This window comes from Saimiri boliviensis, chromosome 5 (genome assembly GCF_048565385.1).
Source record: "Saimiri boliviensis isolate mSaiBol1 chromosome 5, mSaiBol1.pri, whole genome shotgun sequence".
NCBI classification, from domain to species: Eukaryota; Metazoa; Chordata; class Mammalia; order Primates; family Cebidae; genus Saimiri; species Saimiri boliviensis.
This window is the reverse complement of record NC_133453.1, coordinates 126,121,089-126,135,705: the sequence shown is the minus strand read 5'-3', so window position 1 is coordinate 126,135,705 and position 14,617 is coordinate 126,121,089. Positions and strand designations below refer to the sequence as shown.

The following is a 14,617-nucleotide window of genomic DNA, read 5'->3' as shown; positions in this document are numbered from 1 at the left end:
GGCGCCCAGCTCTCCCGTCCTTCTTGCCATGATGACTGCCCTTCGTTATGACCTGAGGGCGTTGCAAGAGCCTTATTTACACCGCCAAGTTGAGAATTTAAAAAGATTTTTTTTTTTTTTAAATGTAGGTTTATCTGCGTGTCCTGGTGAAGTTAGGATGCAGAGAACTTGGAGCGGTTGTTTTCTACCAGACACGAGGATCCCTGTGAGAGGTAATGGCCCCTAGGAAGGACACGCCACCATCGTGGTCCTCTGTAAAGGTTAAATGGAAGAATAAATACATCCCAGGTGAACGCTGAGAAGGGCATGATGGCCCCTAAACGCAGGCATGTTTGCAGAACCATCAGACTATCTTAAATCCTTCCAAAAAAGCATTTTCTGGAGGATAGAGAAACAATGTTTGGGGTATATGTTCAAATAAGCATTCTCCACTTTGGGAGGCCGAGGCGGGTGGAACACAAGGTCAAGAGATCGAGACCATCCTGGCCAACATGGTGAAACCCCGTCTCTACTTAAAAAAAAAAAATACAAAACAAATTGGGGTCTGTCTGGGGGAAATAGGGGAGGGACAGCGGGGGTGGGAGTTGGGGAGAGATAGCATGGGGAGAAATGCCAGCTATAGGTGATGGGGAGGAAGGCAGCAAATCACACTGCCATGTGTGTACCTATAAAACAATCTTGCATGTTCTTCACATGTACCCCAAAAAGTAAAGTGTAATTTTAAAAATGCGAAAATTAGCTGGGCGTGGTGGCACCCACCTGTAGTCCCGGCTACTCGGGAGGCTGAGGCAGGAGAATTGCTTGAAACCAGGAGGCGGAGGTTGCAGTGAGCCGAGATCGCGCCACTGCACTCCAGCCTGGCGCCTGGCGACGGAACAAGACTCTGTCTCAAAAAAAAAAAAAAAAAAAAGCATTCTCTTCGGGGAGTATTTGTCACTACCAATCTATAGTTTTATCAATTCCACAAATGTTGAATGTCTGCTGTGTGCCAGACACAAAGCCAGGTGTTGGTATACCATGGAAAGAAAGATGTCAGGAGCTCTGTTCTCCAAGGGCTTCTAGTCTGGGGGTAGGGTGGGAAGGAATGAAACAAAGTATCTGTGCTCAAGCAGCACCCAGCTGCCTTGGGGCTTCCATCAGAAGCCCTGAAATGGGCATCTCCAGCCTGTGGTCACTACTGAATGAATGAAGGCAGACAGGAGGGGGAGCATCTGGGGAAACCCAAATTAGGCTTTGAAGAAAAGAGCAGGACAGGTGGAAAAAGAAGACATTTCAAGTGAAAAATAAAGCAGATGTGCACCCAGCCACAAGATAGGCCAGACCCAGATAGGAGAAACCAGGATATCAGCTATGGCCCGCCCCCATGCCCCATATCGAAGCTGACTGTTCCTGATTCCAACATCAAGCCAAATGAGAATCCAGCCTCTCTTCTACATACTCGGAAAGGCAATACACTCAAATACCGACTTAATTAATGCATAACATATACTGGACTGAAGATTTCTTAAGGAAAGTACAAGAGGAGCCTCTCCTCACTCTACATCAAACAAGTAAAACTCCAGCTCGGATATTTCTGCTGCCCAGAGTCCCTTCTGGATCCTTCTCCCTACAGGCCATTCAGTCTCTGGTGGCTCATCTACATAAGTAGCACTTGGCATCACTGCCTCCTATCCCACGAGGCTCTTTTATTCTCCAACTTTCCACACCCCTTAGAAGCAAGCAGGTTCCTCTCCTTGGTGTTTATGTTTAGCATTTCAGCCAGGTTTAGCATTTCAGCCAGGATCTATGGCTCATTTTGTCTCCAAATACATTTCTAATATTCTCCATGAAAATAAAATGTGAGTGAACACAACTCTTACGCACACACACATTTAAACATACAGATTTTTGACAAGTTTTACCTTCTTACCCTGCTGTTGTGTTCTGCCCAATTTTCTAAATGTCACTCAGCTAATATCTTTAATACTGGATCTTGCACAAGCTTCCTATTTCTTGCACTGGTTGTTGCCATAAAAGACAAGTGACATGTGGACAACTAGATACTTCCCATAGTCTGGAGTCTGCCATGCTGTGAGTTTTGGTGTGTAATAAACACGTTTAGATTTTAGCAAAGGAAACGTTTTATCCTCTCCCCCAGTCACTGGATTTCGGAGGTACAAAGGACCTTTGACATCATCCAATTCTGTCCCTAGAATTTGCAGATAAGGACACGGAGACTCAGGGTAGCCAAGGTCATGCAGCTAAATGGCCAGACAAGATTTAGAACTGGGATTTGGTGGCTGGGGATGGGATTTGGTGGCTGGGGATGGGGAGTGGTTAGGGTGTCAGAGAACAGACAGAGAAATGGATGACTCACCTCTCTCTTGTCTCTCAGTATTAAATAGGTTAAATGCTCAGACACACTGATTGTGGATGAAAACACCCCCCACTTAGGTAAACAGACTGAAATGGAGTGGTTAGTCATTGTTGCATACTGAGTGGCATTTACATAAAACAGTGGTCTGGTGTTAATTATGAGTTAGTAGACTGTGACCAGTTAACACCGGCTCAGGAATTCCACTCAACCTTTAAACAACCTAGAACTCTTTGAAATTCCAAAGGAGGCTGTTGAATTTGAAGCTGAAATTTGCATTTTTGGAAAGATTAATGCAGACCCACTGGGCCCACAGCACCCGATTGTGGGCACAGCGCTCCCAGAAATGACCAGAGAGTCGACCAGCCACCGTGCTGATGCGTACCAGGGTCCACGGCCTTTCTTGCTTGCTTCTTTTTTTTTAAGTTGGCGGGAGAAAGCAGCCACCTGAGTTCTGCTTCACATCCCTTTAAGTCCTAACACTAGACACAAAGGATCTCCATTGTATAATATGTACTGATCCAAGGCAATTTTATCTTCTTTTGACTTCACTTTAAGATAGCAAGAGGCCAGAAATGAAAGCACAGCCTTCTGCAGGAGAGGAGAAATAACCACAGGCTCTCTCTCCATTCTGCATGTGTCCTCTTAACCCTCCCTTCCTCCTCCATTCTTTCTAACTTCTCTCTTTTCTGGAGAGAAAGGCTCATGGGTCCCTGTTATCCCCACTGCCACCTCCTTATCTTTATCTCTGTACAGGTCACAACTGCCCACAGGCTGTCTGTCCAGGCACCACCCGTGCCTTCTCCTTTCCACCAGGAATCATGGACTTACAACAGATCAAAAGTGGATGAGATCTTAGTTTTAGACAAAAAGGCATAAACACCAGCCTTTGAAGCAGAAAGCATGGTATAGGTTTTTGCTCCGTCACTTCATGAAACTTCTCTAAGCCTCACTTTCTCCTCCCGGGAAGTGGGGATGGTGTTACCTACTATCTTGAGTTTTGGTGAAGATGACATTGAATGAAGTAATGTGCGTGCTGTCTACACTTTAGAGACCTTAAAACATATTACGATAGCATTGCGGAGGGAAGAAGAAAAGTAGGGCGAGTCCCTGTCCCACAGAGGTAGGAAGGGGAAGCTCATTGTGCTTGCCATTTATGGAGAGTGGGGAGAAGGAAGGAAGGAGGGTGGAAGGAGAAACAGTGAATCAGACCCAGGTGCTGTGATTTCTGTGGAAGGTATATCAAGCCAGCTGATGGAACAGCCAAAAGCAGAGGCGTTTCTGGCCACCGCCCATGTGGGAGTCTTGGGGAAGATAACACACAGGGTGGTTCTGCAGGGACTGAGGGGTGTGGCTGCAAACCTGGGCCCGTGATATGGTGCTCCTGGCTCTCAAGGCTCTGTGAGGCGTGCTAGATGTCCCACAGGTGAGGGGACATGGAGGCACTGAGGGTCTAAACTAACAGATATCTGGGTGAGGACTAAGAGGCTATAGTAGGCAGCATTAAATAAACAAAGGCCCCAAACCGAGGCCACAGATATCAGCTCTCAGTGAGAGGCCTCCTAAAGACACCTTAATGGTCACCGGCCAAGTGACCATCCCAGCCCCTCAGAATGGAGGTGGGCAAGACTCTAAGGCTCCCGTCTCTCCCGCCACTCCCTCCATGACCACGTAGACACCACCCTGAAGGGGAGCTGAGCGTGAATGGGAAAGGACCTGAAATGACAGTGTGCTCACCTGGGTGATGCTAAGTTTTCTAAGAGATGGGGTAAAACAAAGAAATACCGTGAGCTCTCAAGGTTGGAGTTGATTTGGTTCAAATGAGTATGAGATGAGTGTAAGGCCGGCTACCTCGCCGGGAGGCCGGACACACCCACCTCAGCACTCAGCACCTGACTCTGCACCCACCCCCACAGCACCAGGCTCTGCACTCGGCACCTAGCTCTGCCACATGGCTCCCCTGGAAGGCTCCGGCTAATGCAACCTTGGCCGGCTCTCATGCCGGAAAACCCACCAACAACCCAACAATCAATAGCAGCCCGCCCCGTCGCAATCCTGCTCACCTGGATCCAGTCAGAGCACCCAGCTGTTGCTCGGTCCTCCTAGCCATAACCCCCCACCCCAGGAAGTCAGTGCGCCTTCTCTGGCCCCCTTTCCCAGGACCAGAGAACCTCCCCCAGGAGCTGAATAAATGGGCATTTAATTTTCTCATACTGGCCTCAGTTTCCTCATTTTAAACTCGGCAATAACCCTTACAATGACTACATTTCTAAATCTTTCACACAGATAAAAAAAGACAATCTAAAGTAAGAAATACAACAGATGGAAACATATCTATGGTGAGAACTTAACATCCATGAACTCTTAGGAATCAAGACCAAGTACCATAGTGCTAAAATGTACACAACAAAAACTACCAGGAATTTAAGGAGAAGCTGACACAAATCACCCTATCAGCAGAGACTTTAACCAAGCTCTTCTAGTTACTGGTCGATGAGATCATCAATAACAAAGGACAAATGTAAAATATGCTGAGTTGATTTGAGGTTTGTTTACTCTCGGCCTGTTGGAGGACCCTGCTCCACCTCCCCTCTCCCCACGACCCCGAGTATGCCAGCCCCGGGAGGAAGGCATGGGGCGACTGAGTGGATTTGGAGACTACAATTGGGCCACAATGCTGCAGGCATAGTCTTGATGGCTGGCTGTGTCTTGTCTCTTGGGAGTCGTTCTTTTACGAACAGAGCCCTGTGTCCCAAGGCCTGAGCTTCTTTCTGTGTTGAAGAACAGCACGTGCTTTTGCTGGTGCTTTTGCTGTGTTCTCTGGCTGTCTCAGGGGCTAGCAGCATCTGGACTGACCTTTTCGACCGCACCAAGCCGCAGCAACTTTGCAGCTTAGACTCTAAACTGCTCTCCGAGCACGGAATTGGAAGCCAGACAGACCCCTGTTCAAATCTCAGCAACTCTACTTACTGCTCAGTGTGAGTGAGACTCCCTGTGCCTCCATTTCCTCATCCATGACCTACTGATATGAATAGTACTGATCTCATAGGGGTTTTATGAGAATTAAATGAGTTAATATTTGTAAAACACTTAGAACATCATCTGGCATGTGGTTGGTATAGGGTATTTGTTGACAGTATTATCAGAGAGGTGAGGTAAGTTCAGCCTTCTCATCCCCAAAGTGAGATGGGACAAATTGAATTAAAATGAAAAAGTAACTGACAATTTGGAAAACAGTATAATGATGACTGTCTGTATCAAAAGCTATCTGCAGAGAAAAATTCACAGCTGCAAATACCTGATTATTAAATAGAAACGAATAAGAATAAGTGAAATTAGCATTTAGCTCAGGAATCTCAGGGTCGTTGAATATTTTGCACCTGAAAACACCCAACTCAAATTAGCTTATGTAGCCATATTTTTGGTGAGATGCTAAGATTGCCCAGGTAACAACAAAAAAAAAAAGGGTTAACAACCAAAAGTCAGTAGGGCAGGGATACAGTTAGACTTCAGGAAACTTGGAGCCAGGCATCTGGACCTCACATGGACTCCCTGTGTGTATTTCCCTCTCCTTCCCTTCATGTGTCTTTCCCGCTGCACACACCTTCCCCCACGTGGTGAAGAACATCACTCCTGACAGGTAGAATGGAAACTTGGGCTCCCATGATCAGAAAGGGTCTCCCTCTCTCGAAGGAATGGCACCTCAGGGAAAGTTTGGGGGGAGCTCTGGTTCAAGTCACATGCCTGCTCCCAGACCAACCTCGCCCTGGGCACCATGCTATCCCAGATGGGGAGAGGAGACAAGAATGTGTGGGAAGGAAGCCTCCCTTGATGGGACCCAGAGGCTGGAGCTGCAGAGAAACAGCGCTCTAGAGGGTGGGCTGTGGACAGGCTGGGAGAACATTTCCACAGATGTCTGCCGCAGAGTGGGGGGAAAAAATGATAGCTGGGGGGAAATGAAAGAAGATAAATTCAGAAACAAATTTAGCAAGCACTAAAAGAAACATTCATAAATCAGTCCAAGGGCGGAGGCTCTGGAAGGGACCCCTATGTCTGTGATTCTACCTTCCCGTCCCTTTTTACCTCCATACTTGCTCCCCATTCCCCCCAGTTATGCTCCAGTGAGATCCAGCCACACAGTCATTTCCCACATGCACCACCTGTTTCCTTTGCCCACAATGCTCCTCTCCGCAGTGATCCTCTCATTCATCGGGAACCGCGTGTGGATTGCTTTCTCTCGTCCAGGCGGTGTGCCCATGACTTCTTCCAGGACGGACTGCCAAGTCCCTCCTTTCCTCTGAATTCTAGCGCATTTCTCACTGCACAAGAATCGGTTTTCAAAATAGCATGCTTATTTATTTCATTAGTCTGTGAGCTACTACCTTCATCTTTTTTTTTGTTTTCCCCCCTCTGGTACCCAGCTCACAGCCTGAGCCATACGAAGTTTTCGCATATTTATAGAGTTGAACTTCTTACCAGACATCAGTGATCACATAAGCAGTATATTTCTTCCTTGGTCTCTTCCATGGCAGCATACATAGAGCTAAATGTTGTGTCCTCTTGCAAAGGCTAGCATGTTCCCAGTGTTAGGGAACCCAGCATCTCTCAATTTTTAACCCTTCTTCTCTGGGTTTTTATTTTTGATTTCCTGCATTGCTTTTGATTCGTATTAAAAGCTACATTCATTGCTCTTGGCGAAAAGAGGGAAATAGGGAAAAGATATTCTACTCATCAGTTAGTGCCCTATTCAGTATAAGGCTTCATGTTTTCCCAGCCCATGGGAAAGATTTCAATAACTCCATTTACCAGTTGTAGTTATAACAAATTCTCATCTGTGCCCAGCACCTTCTGACTTTCAAATCATTTTAACACCACTATTTCACTTGTCTGGATATTTTTTATTTGGTCTTATTAGTGATGAAGGACCATTTACATGAAATTATTCAGATTTTAATAGCCAACCACCTTCCTGTTGTATTAATTCATTTTGGAAGCCACCTGCACAAATGAGAACAATCTTTTTCAGCATAATACGATTATCTGGACGTTTTAGCAGGTAATGCTGAAAATGTGCATCTGATCTTCTCTTATGTTATATACAGAGAAGTAATCTTTGCTTAAAAATGCCAAGTGAATTAATGGGGTTGGTTAATGATTAATCTCTCTTTCCAAGTGATGCTCAGCATTCTGTTGACGTCCACACTGGTTACTCTGATCCAACAGGGCTCAACCAAGTTCATTATCCAACCGACTGGTCTGGGACTGCACAATCATTAGCATGCAAATTACCACAAACAAAGAACAGGTAACAATGACTTCCCTTCCTGTGGGTCACACGGTTAGGAGGAAATGAAGCATGTTTTCGTTTAAGAAAATTTATTTTGAGAACATTCAGTCTAACTCATTGAGGAATTAGATTTCGGTGCTTTGAACGTCTGGCTATTTTAAACACAGAGTCATAGAATTTTAGCAGGGAACTTTCTAGTACACAGTTTAGAGGTAAACTTAAGAAACTTCCTCATTCTCCCTATGTATTGTACATGTTAGGGAATTAAGGGTTGGAGTGGAAGAGAGAGGTGCTGCTTTTGCATCTTGAGCGAAGTGGAAGAGTCGTGGGTTGGAGGGAAGATGTGGATTGCGGAGAAGGAGAAGCAGTCACAGTCACGCCATTCTTAATGTCTCAGAGTAGAACACAAATGCCCACCATCCCTGCTAGGGAGAACTCTAGTTTTCACAATGTTTCCCACCCCAGGCCTTTCTGGGCAGAGGTCAGGGGTGGGGGGGTCCTCGAGGAAGCCAAATCTCACACAAACCTGTCTTGGTTGCCTCTTGTCACACCGTCGTCCACTTCCCTGCTACCTGCAGTCCAGACTTCCGTCCCGATCAGCACCCATCTCTTCCGGTGACCCTGGTCAATTTCTTTTCTTCTGGCACTGCTGCCAACACCATGGCTGGCATCCAGAGTTAGCCTCAGTGCAGGCCTCTGCCCTCCTCTCTTTCCAAAGGCCATTCCTGCCCTTCCTTACCACCTGCATGTGGGGGCAGAACCCAGAAGGAGTTCTAGCTCTTGCTGCAGTAACTGCCTACTTCTCCAGAAACTCACCATTTCCCTGTGTTGCTAATTCATCTACTACTTGAACTGAAAACCAACTTGCTATCAACTGACAACCAAGCCAACCCAAACCAAAGAGTTGTGTTGGTACCATTTGGCTGGCCTGCCTCCGGGTGCATCCCTCACCACCCACACACTCTAGCCCTCACTGGCCTTAAAGCCAGAGCTCGAATTCCTTCTAGCCACCTGAATGAGGGAGAAGTTCCTTCCTTAGCCAATCCAGAGCCCACCTCAATTCCTGGCCTAAGATTACCAGTTCTCCTAGATAATTGAAAGTGAGACACCCATACCTTCCTGACCTGCCAAGATGGGGGTTTCTCCTCCGGCCCATGTGGTCTCAACAAGGCCATACTGAGAAATGGATAATGGTACATTTCTCTAGGTCTGCGTTTCTCGATTTTATACATTATTAAAAGTAAAACCCCTGGCTACAAAGGAAAATCACTGGTATAATGTGGGATAATGGCAAAGACAGGGCTGGGGCCTTCTCATTCCTACATTACTGTTGTTAAACTCCAACACACTACAACATTGAGGAAAAGAAAATGCTTAGGGAAAAACACAGATCCTCACCCCGTCACTGTTTCATCAGCCGAGTCTCTAAAATTGTAACTTAAACAGCATGTTTGTATATCAAATCATATTCATGTTTATATGATACTTGAATGGGAAAATCCCTGACATTCCCAATTTTCATTGTGAAGAGCATTCTGCTTTTGTTCCTGGTGCTTAAGTTGTTTACATAAAGCACCAGAATTTGGTCAAAGGGAGAGCCAACCGCAGGGCCTCAGCACTCTTGCCGACTGTGACACATCTCGGAGGCTGTGCACATAACGTGTCTTTGACACTCTGACTTCTTTCTTGTTTTCTGGGCCAATGTCTATTCCTAACTAGGAGTTTCCCCAGTCACCCTATTCACAGGGCTCAGAAAGAGGAGGAATTTGTTGGCTGAGTTGGCATGTTGGTTTCTGAAGCTGTTTCTGAAATTCTGACCATAGCAACAGGAAATCAAAGGCAAGATACTGGAAATAAGGGCAAATTAGATATAGCAGGAAATTGAAGGCAAGATACTGGAAATAAGGGCAAATTAGATATAACTGTTTACAGCCGACGTTAACTTAAAGGAAGATCTTTTTTGGATCAAATGCAAAAAAAAAAAAAAAAAAAAAAAAAAAAAAAAAAAAAAAGGCTAGCAAATCTAACAAGACCTGCTAAAGATGAATATGTATTCGGGGGGCGGGCCGGGGGGAAAAGAATAAAGGCTTGTTACAAGTAACATTTTGGAGAAAAGCATAATAAAATGTAATGATACCCAAGAACTTCTTTGTCAATAGCAAAGAATAGTCTATGAGGAACTTCGTCAAGGAACAAGATGTGTCCAGGACCCAAGTGATTCCCTGCCATGCCACCAGTCTTCTCCTTGATGGGGGAACATCAGGCTGTTGTGTGTGACTCAGTGATATCGGCCGCAAGGCCTTCTTTCTAATCTCCCGTCTCTCCACTTCCAGCTCATACTCCACACGTGCACGCACACACAGAACCCACCCTGCCCCAGCAACCTTCAGAGGACAATCTGCCTTCCTAAGGAGACTTTTCTGTAAAAGGTAGTGAGCGGATCAGCCCACAGGTTCACTCTAGCATCTTTGTCATTTCTGCTTCCTATTAAAAATGAATGGATATATCATCAGTTCAGTCTGTCCCGCAGGAACTGATGGGCTTTGCTTGAGCTAAAAAGAAAAAACAAGGTTCCAGACCAAGGGGTGTAGTCATGCCCCAGGACAATACTGAGCAGCCCCTGACCTCCCTAGAGAACATCTTTGTCTCACTGATTTCCAATTTTCATCTGTAAACAACCATATCATATTTATTTTTTTGTGAACATTTAGGTAAACATCTATATATGTGTGCACACATATATACACATATATATATACAAACTATGTATCTAGAAAGTGTCTAAAATATTGCAAAATTGTTTTATATAGATTTCATTTAATTCTTTAAAGTAATTCTTTAATGCAGTTAATATTATTTTCATTCTATAGATCTGGTGACTGATACTTAGAGAGTTAAAGTGATTTGCCTAAAGTCACACAGCTGATAAATGTCATAGCTAAATATGTGAACACAGACAAATCTGACTCCAAAATTCTTGCTCAGTCAATCTCAAAGTATTACCTTGTGCAAACTAGAGCTCTCCCCACTGATAATGTTATCCCATTTTAACACAGAAACCTGAAATGTAACTTCTCTTGCTAACTTAATGAAGTAAATTGGAATGAGATTGAGGAGGCTCTGTGTAAATAAAAGAAACAAACAAAAAGATAATGAGCAGATATTCAATATTCACATATAGAGCAAGATATAAATTCAAACTTTTGATAAAGATTTAAGTAAACAAATACACAGAAACAGAGGCGTAGAGAGACTCAATAACTTGCCTAAGGTCATACAGCTAGTCAAAAACATGGTCCAGATTCAGAATCGGGTCTCTGCATCTACTAAAGATGTGGGAGCCAGCAGGCTGACCACTCCGAGAACTCATCATTGTGCTTTCCCTGGTAGGTGATTGAATGCACCTTATGATGCTACAGGATGTGAGAACAAGGGGGTGGGGTGGGGTAGGTGAAGGGAGTAGATTTTTACAATTAATAAAAGTACTAGCACTGACACTATTTTTTGTTGAATAAAATAAACATACTAGGAATCAATAAATAACAAAAATACTAATTCGTAACAATAGGAAGACAGCTAAACCACCAAGGCCCAGCCAACTGGTGGGATCCTGAAATGAACGTCCCTTGAAAGCAGCACGTCTTTGCACTCTGTCAATGAAGAGATTGTTTACGTGAAATGAAGCTGAGTTTAAAAGAAGGCAGGAAGAAAGGAGAAAACTTAAGACCACAGTTCTATGAGTGTGCATGTGAATAACAAAAACATTGCGAAGGGAATTTGGAATGCTATCACTGGTTCAGAATGAGTTGAAAACTCTTCATGCACTTTTTATTTCCTTTGAAGTGATTTGTCTTTCCAATTATTTATATTTTTTATTTTGAAATAATGTCAGGCTTACAATAGAGTTGCAAAAATAGTAGAAAGAACTATCATAAGCCTTTCACCCCAGCTGTTAACATTTTGCCACATTTTCTTTATCGTTTCTCCTCTCTCTCTCCCTCTATGTGTGTGTGTGTACATATACATGTATACATATGTTTATTATCAATATTATTGTTTCTGAGCCATTTGAGAATAACTGGAAACACTAGAGTCCCTTCTGCTCAATTCTTCATGTATTTACTGAGAAAAAGGACTCTCTCTTACATACCACATTATAATTATCAAATCAAAAAATTATCATTGATATAATTATCTAAGCTATAAACCTTACTCATTTTCCCCCAATTATCCCAAAATTGTCCTCTATGGAAAGAAAGAATTCTAGTTTGGGGTCCAACCCAGGATCACATGTTACATTTAGTTGTCAAGACTTTATGTCTCAGAGGAACTGAGAGAAGATGATGTTGGAACGGGAGCAGGCCTGTTGGAAATCAAGAAAATTGGAGATGAATACTTTGCATTCATCACTGAGTGCAAAGACCCCAAGGCCTGCACCATTCTTCTCCGGGGGGCTAGCAAAGAGATTCTTGCGGAAGTAGAATGCAATCTCCAGGATGCCATGCAAGTGTGTCGCAGTGTTCTCTTGGACCCTCAGCTGGTGCCAGGGGGTGGGGCCTCTGAGATGGCTGTGGCCCATGCCTTAACAGAAAAATCCAAGGCCATGACTGGTGTGGAACGTTGGCCATACAGGGCTGTTGCACAGGTCCTAGATGTCATCCCTCGTACCCTGATCCAGAACTGTGGGGCCAGCACCATCGGTCTACTTACCTCCCTTAGGGCCAAGCACACCCAGGAGAACTGTGAGACCTGGGGTGTAAATGGTGAGACGGGTACTTTGGTGGACACGAAGGAACTGGGCATATGGGAGCCATTGGCTGTGAAGCTGCAGACTTATGAGACAGCAGTGGAGACGGAAGTTCTGCTACTGCAAATTGATGACATCGTCTCAGGCCACAAAACGAAAGGCGATGACCAGAGCCGGCAAGGCAGGGCTCCTGATGCTGGCCAGGAGTGAGTGCTGGGCAAGGCTACTTCAATGCACAGAACCAGCAGAGTCTCCCCTTTTCCTGAGCCAGAGTGCCAGGAACACTGTGGACGTCTTTGTTCAGAAGGGATCAGGTTGGGGGGCACAGCCCCCCAGTCCCTTTCTGTCCCAGCTCAGTTTTCCAAAAGCCACTGGCATGTAATTCTTCTCTATTGTAAGGTTTCCATTTAGTTTGCTTCCGATGATTAAATATAAGTCATTTGAAAAAAAAAATGAAATGTTTCTACTTTAAAAAAGTATTATTTTAGAGCAGTTTTAGGTTCACAGTAAAATTGAGTGCGAAGTACCGAGTTCCCACATGCCCCCTACCCCTCCACACACACAGCCTCCGCAGATATCGACATATCCCATCAGAGTGATACATTTGTTATGGTCGGTAAACCGACATTGACACATCATTTTTATCCAGAGTCCATAATTTACATCAGGGTTTACACTTGTGATGTACATTCCATGGGGCTGGACAAATGTATAACAAAGTGTATCCAGTTTTATAGTATCATAGGGAATAGTTTCACTACCCTAAAAATTCTCCCTGCTCTACCTATTCATCCCTCCTTCCCTACCAATCCCTGGAAACCACTAATTTTTTACTATCCCAGTAGTTTTGCCTTTTATGGGATGTCATATATTCTAGAACCATACAGTCTGTAGACTTTTCAGATTAGCTTTTTTTTGCTTTATCTAAAAAAAAAAAGTGGGATACATGTGCAGAATATACAGGTTTGCTACATAGGTATACGCGTGACACGGTAGTTTGCTGCACGTAGTGACCTGCCCTCTAAGTTCCTTCCACTCACCCCCTACTTCCTGACGGGCCCTGGTGTGTGTTGTCCCCTTCCCCGTGTCCACATGTTCTCAGTGTTCAGCTCCCACTTATGAGTAAGAATATGCAGGTTTGGTTTTCTGTTCCTGTGTTAGTTTGCTGAAGATGATGGCTTCCAGCTTCATCCATGTCCCTGCAAAGGACATGATCTCATTCCTTTTTATGGCTGCATGGTATTCCATGGTGTATATATACCACATTTTCTTTATCCAGTCTATCTTTGATGGGTATTTAGGTTGGTTCCATGTCTTTGCTGTTGTGAATAGTGCTGCAATAAACATATGTGTCCATGTGGTTTTCTGTTTCTGTGTTAGTTTGCTGAAGATGATGGCTTCCAGCTTCATCCATGTCCCTGCAAAGGAAATGATCTCATTCCTTTTTATGGCTGCATAGTATTCCATGGTGTATATGTACCACATTTTCTTTCTCCAGTCTGTCACTGATGAGTATTTAGGTCGTTTCCATATCTTTGCTATTATAAATAGTGCTGCAATAAACATACGTGTGCATGTGTCTTTATAGTAGAATGATTTATATTCCTCTGGGTATATACCCATTAATGGAATTGCTGGATCAAATGGTATTTCTGGTTCTAGATCCTTAAAGAATCGCCATACTGTCTTCCACAATGGTTGAACTAATTTACATTCCTACCAACAGTGTAAAAGTGTTCCTATTTCTCCACGGCCTCACCACTATGCATTGTTTCCTGATTTTTTAATAATCAACATTCTGACTGGCGTGAGATTGTCTCATCGTGATTTTCATTTGCATTTCTCTGATAATTAGTGAATCTCACAATCTTGGCTCACTGAAACCTCCCGTGTTCAAGCGATTCTCCTGCCTCAGCCTCCCAAGTAGCTAAGATTACAGGCCCACCACCACACCCAGCAATTTTTTGTTTTTATTTTTAGTAGAGATGTGATATCACAATGTTGGCCAGGCTGGTCTTGAATTCCTGACCTCAGGTCATCTGCCCACCTTGGCCTCCCAAAGGACTGGGATTACAGGTGTGAGTCCCTGCGCCCGGCCTCCTTTACCCAATTTTGATGGGGTTGTTGATTTTTTTTCTTTTAAATATGTTTAAGTTCCTTGTAAATTCTGGACATTAGACCTTTGTCAGATGGGTAAATTGCAAAAATTTCCTCCCATTCTGTAGGTTGC

General features: G+C 44.2%; 1 protein-coding gene across 1 annotated transcript; it reads left to right on the top strand.

Moving 5' to 3' along the window:
• Positions 1–3,929: 3,929 nt before the first annotated feature.
• LOC101036259 (T-complex protein 1 subunit gamma-like) lies at positions 3,930–12,845 on the top strand. The gene is made up of 4 exons (XM_074398690.1): positions 3,930–3,972; positions 5,187–5,331; positions 6,465–6,601; positions 11,966–12,845. Exons 1-4 carry the CDS (start codon positions 3,930–3,932, stop codon positions 12,595–12,597), a joined length of 957 nt encoding a protein of 318 aa, XP_074254791.1. The 3' UTR covers positions 12,598–12,845.
• The last annotated feature ends 1,772 nt before the right edge of the window (positions 12,846–14,617 follow it).